A 4,884-nucleotide genomic window follows, 5' to 3' on the forward strand; every position below is an offset into this window, starting at 1 on the left:
TTTTATTTATTACATTTATTTATTGTGTGTGTATGTGGCCAGCTCAGCCCACCAGGGGGCGGGGCTGGCTGGCATGTGGTGCTGGGGATCGAACCACGGTCCCGGTGCTTTGCCAAGCTTGTTTCAAGTAGGTGCTTTAGACCACTGAGCCATCTCTCCAGCCCCTGCTTTTCTTTATTCTAATAAACTCTCTTCATCCTTTTCTCTGCAATTTTATTCTTCAACTTTGTGAGACAACAAACTTAGATTTACACAAAATTAACTGTTCTACCATCACTCAAAGGGCTGAAGTAGAAAGATTCTGAGTTGGGGCTGGTGAGATGGCTCAGTGGTCTAAAGCACCTACTTAGAACAAGCTTAGCAAAGCATGAAGACCACGGTTCAATCCCCCAGCACCACATGCCAGCCAGCCCTGCCCCCTGGTGGGCTGAGCTGGCCACACACACAAATAAATAAATAAATAAATAAAGCTTTAAAAAAAAAAAGAAAGATTCTGAGTTCAAGGCCAGGCTGGCCTACAGAGTGGGACTCTGCCAAAAGAAGGACGAGGGGAACGGGGGACGACAGACAAGGGGTGAGGGAGGGGAAGAGGAAAAAAGAGAGAGGGAGGAGAGGGGAAGGGAGAGAAGAGGGAAGGGGAGGGCAGCATAGCAAATAGCCCCACCCCTGCCAAGCCATCTGAGCATGGTAGAAACACTGTCCCTTATCCGTCTTTGTCCCCATTCTGAGTACACCTTTTTCTATAGACTGCAAAATGTGCACTCAATGTCCACCCCCCAAGTTGCACACACTCACCAGAGCAGCAAAGTATTCTGTCTCCGTCTCCTTCCCTCCTTGAGAGCGAATCACCTCAGTGACAGCAGCCAGAACCGCACAGATCTGCACACAACGAAGAGAGCGCCTGTGACATATCTTAAACCCAGTCCCACCTCAGGCAGCCTCTTCTCCTCCCTCCCTTAAAAACTGAATCCTTGCGAGGCTGAAAACAGGAGGATTACTACAAGTCTGATCTGTGTAGTGAGACCCTGTAGATCCTGTACTTAGTACATTAAAAAAAAAAAGTTGAAAAATTGATTCCTAAGGCCAGTCGGATAGCTCCGCAGACTAAGCATCTGCTTTGGCAAGTGCAGCAACCACGGTCTGATCCCTGTCCTGCATGCTGCCCTGGCCCCAGCCCCAACCCCAGCCCTAGGGCTTGCTGAGCAGGCGAATGAGTCTGGGCATGGTGGCACATGTCTGTAATCTCGGCGCAGGGGAGGCTGAAAACAGGAGGATCGCTGTAAGTCTGAACAGCATAGTGAGACCCTGTACCAAATACATAAATGAAAAATAAAGAAATAAATAAAACTTGATTCCTTGCGGGCTGGGGAGACAGCTTGACAGTCTGGCAGGTGCAAGGAGCGGGGTTTGATCTCCAGTACCACATGGGGTTCTGGGTACACTGTACTGGCCACTGAAACCGGGCAAGATAGTACATGCCTGTAATCCCAGTGCTGGGGAGACTGAGACAGGTGGATCACTAGGAGTCTAAAATGCTTAACAAGACCCTATACTAATTAAATATTTTTTTCTTTTTTATGTATTTAGTACAGGGTCTACAGGGTCTAGAAGGTCTCACTACACAAATCAGACTCGTAGTGATTCGCCTGGTTTTCAGCCTCCCAAGTGCTGGGACTACAGGGCTAGGCCACCACGCCCAGTCGCAATCTCCTGTCTCACCTGTCTCAGCGCGCCTGGGAGCAGGGCTGGCCCAGCACGCCGGGGATCGAACCCCGACCACTGAGCTCTGTCTAAGCAGACACTTTAGTCCACTAAATAAAATATTTTAAAAATTGATTCCTCAGCCTGGCATATAGCTCAGCAGCATAAGTGCCTGCCCAGCAAGTGCAAGGTCCTGAGAGTTTGAGCCCCATCCCCACCCCCAAAACTGATTCCTCATCCAGGTAAGACAAGAGAAGTGCAGACATGAGCTGGGACACACACTACAGGGCCTGGCATGGTGGTCACGCCTACAGTTCCAGCTATTTGGGAAGGTGACACAGGAGAACTGCTTGAGCTAGAGTTCTAGGCCAGCCTTTGCAACATAACAAGACCTTGTCTCTAGCCAGGCACAGTGACACACGCCTATAAAACTAACATTAGGGAGTTCAATCTCCAGTTCCATCCAAAAAAATTTTTTTATATTAGAGAGGCAGAGACAGGAAGATTACCATGAGTTTGAGGCCAGCCTGGGCTACATAGTTGAGTTCAAGGCCAGTCTGAACTATATAGTGAGACCCTGTATCAAAAAAACACAACACAGGGCTGGCCAAATAGCTCAGCAGATTAAAGCACCTGCAAGCAGGTACAGAGACCAGAGGTTCAATCCCTGGGCCTCCACACCAGCCCCAGCCCCCCCCGGGGGGGGGGGCACACGGAGACAGGGGATTTTGACTGGGGTTGTTGGCACACGCCTGTAATCCCAGCTTTTGGGAGGCTGTAAAGAGGCAGATCACTACAAAGTAGTGAGATCCTGAACATCCTGTAGACCCTTCCCTAAAATACAAAAAAATAAAAAGAATATCTCACTTAAAAAGATATCAATTACTGGGCCGGCAAGATATCTCAGTGGACTAAGCGCCTGCTTATGCAAGGGTAGGGACTGGGGTCCCAGCTCCCATACCACACACTGAGCAGGCTCCAGCCCCTGGGGGCACTGAGCCAGCCACCTAGACCAGCCTATAATTCCAGTGCTGAGGAGGCTGAAAACAGGATGATTGGGGCTGGGGAAACAGCTAAGTAGAATAAGTGCTTGCCGGGCAAGCACAAAGGCCTAAGTTCAATCCCCAGTTCCACCAAAAAAATAAACTAAAAAAAACCAAAAAAACAACGAACAGGAGATCACTGTAAGTCCAAGCTGCACTAAATACATTAAAAAAAAAGATACTGATTACATATATTGAAACACTACTTCAGATATAACAGAAAATATATGAAGATTACCTGTTTTCTTTTTACTTTTTAAAAGAGGTCTCCCTATACAGTTCAGATTGGCCTTGCACCCTTTCAAATTTTAACATTTTTCATTCAAACAATGAAAAATATAATCAAATACCTTTAAAATATAAGTAAAAAAGATCTTGCTCAATAAAACTGTTATTCACCATTACTTGATTCAGTAAGTATTCTTGAAACTATTCTAAGTAATAGTGAGCTCAGAATGGTGGTGCACATCAGTAATCCCAGCACTCTACTGGGAGGCTAAAGCAGGAGGATTGAAAGTTCAAAGCCAGTCTGCGCAAAAAGAGAAAATAAGAAAAACTGGAGATATAGCTCAGTGTGAAAACTCTGGGTTCAATTTCCCAGTATTACAAAAGACAGAGAGGCAGGCAGGCAGGCAGGCACAATAAAAGCACCGTTTTAGAACAATGGAGGAGGAGATAAATGCCTAGAAAATACTTCTACCCTTAGGTAGGGCCATAACACTTGAGCAGAATATACGTTCTTATAAAAGTGGAGAGCACGGGCCAGGGAGATGGCTCAGTGGGATAAGCGCTTCCCTGGCAAGCGCCAGGGCCTGAGTTCAATCCCTGGTTCCGCAAAAAAAAAAAAGGGGGGGTGGGGAGAACAGGGGCTGGGCACGATGGTTCACGTCCCTACTTTCAGCACTCCTGAAAGCTGAGGCAGTAGGATCTGGAGTTCAAAGACACAATGGACCACACTGGTAAGATCCTGTCTCAAACAGCAACAACAAAAATAAGTGGACAGTGAATCCCGCTTTAGGGGAGTAATATGTGGGAGACACAAAGGACAGGAGAGATGACACAGCATCCAAAAATACCAGCTGCTGTCACCAGAGCCAGAAGAGCATGAAATGCAAGCGCCGGCCCCTCCTCCTCCCGCGGCCTCCGAAGCCTCCCCCACCTCCTTGTGGGCAGCCGAGTTGGACTCCCAGAAGCGCTGCACTTTGCTGAAGGTGACGTTGGTGCAATCAGAGAGGCCGCTCAGGAAGGTGGCCGAGGACCTCTCCGTGAAAGCCAGCTCCTCGCCCTCCTCCACAGCCGACTGGGGGGCTTCGCTCTTGCCCAGGCGCAGGGACCCCGACTGCAGCTCGTTGTGCAGCCGCACCGCGTCAACCGTCAGCTCGCTCTTTCCTGGGAAGCAGACGCACAAAGGAAAGCCCCACTTTCGACCTAAACCTCTCTCTGGCCGAAGGGAGAGAACATCCCGGTGAAAGGACTCGACCCAGCCCGGGAGAGCAGCGCCCGGCGGGGCAGGCTTCCGCTCCCGGGGCCAGCGGCGTGCGGGCCGGCGCAGTCGGCCGCGACTGACTCTAGGCTCGGGCCGCGCCCCGCGACGGGCGCAGGGGGCCCCGGCAGCGCGCTCGGGCGCCGCAGCCCCGCGGGGAAGGCCCGCGCCGGCCCGTCCGCGCCCGGAAGCGCTCGCTACCTGACGGCCGGCTGAAGAAGCGGCTGCGCGCGGCCTGGCGGTGGCGGTAGGTGGCGGGGTTGCTGTCGCTGCTGTGGCCTTTCTTCCAGCGCTTCAACTTAGCCGAGGCACCGGACGGCAACTTGCCCGAGCGCCCCATGCTGCCGCCGCACTGACCCGGACACAACTTAAAAGTCCGGCCCTCTGACACTCGGAGACGCGCGTGAAATCCACGTGGGTCACCAGTCCGCTTCACTTCCTCTTCCTCGACGTCACTTCCGGAATCCCGTGCGTTACTATGACAAAGTAGTCAACATCCGGTTTCATGTTTCTTCTGCGCATCAAATAGCCGAGGAGCTCGGAGATCTGTTGCTAGGGGCCGCGGTTCTTCGCCGCAAGAATATAAAACTGCAGTTCTTTTTTTTTTTTTTTTTTATTTTTTGTTGGAACCGGGGATTGAACTTAGGCCCTTGCGCT

The 4,884-nt window shown here is 50.8% G+C and overlaps 1 protein-coding gene across 1 annotated transcript in view; it reads right to left on the reverse strand.

The window, feature by feature from the left end:
• Rrp12 (ribosomal RNA processing 12 homolog) overlaps positions 1 to 4,674 on the reverse strand; it is a 51,339-nt gene extending 46,665 nt beyond the window's left edge. Inside the window, exons 1-3 of the mRNA XM_004625690.2 lie at positions 4,429 to 4,674; positions 3,904 to 4,133; positions 796 to 879 (exon numbers count right to left, since the gene is read on the reverse strand). Coding sequence (XP_004625747.1) covers positions 796 to 879; positions 3,904 to 4,133; positions 4,429 to 4,567 — 453 coding nt within the window. The 5' untranslated portion in view covers positions 4,568 to 4,674. The remainder of the gene's footprint in view (positions 1 to 795; positions 880 to 3,903; positions 4,134 to 4,428) is intronic.
• Between the last annotated feature and the right edge of the window lie 210 nt (positions 4,675 to 4,884).

Source organism: Octodon degus, unplaced genomic scaffold, assembly GCF_000260255.1.
Source record: "Octodon degus isolate 3935 unplaced genomic scaffold, OctDeg1.0 scaffold00010, whole genome shotgun sequence".
Classification (NCBI taxonomy): Eukaryota; Metazoa; Chordata; class Mammalia; order Rodentia; family Octodontidae; genus Octodon; species Octodon degus.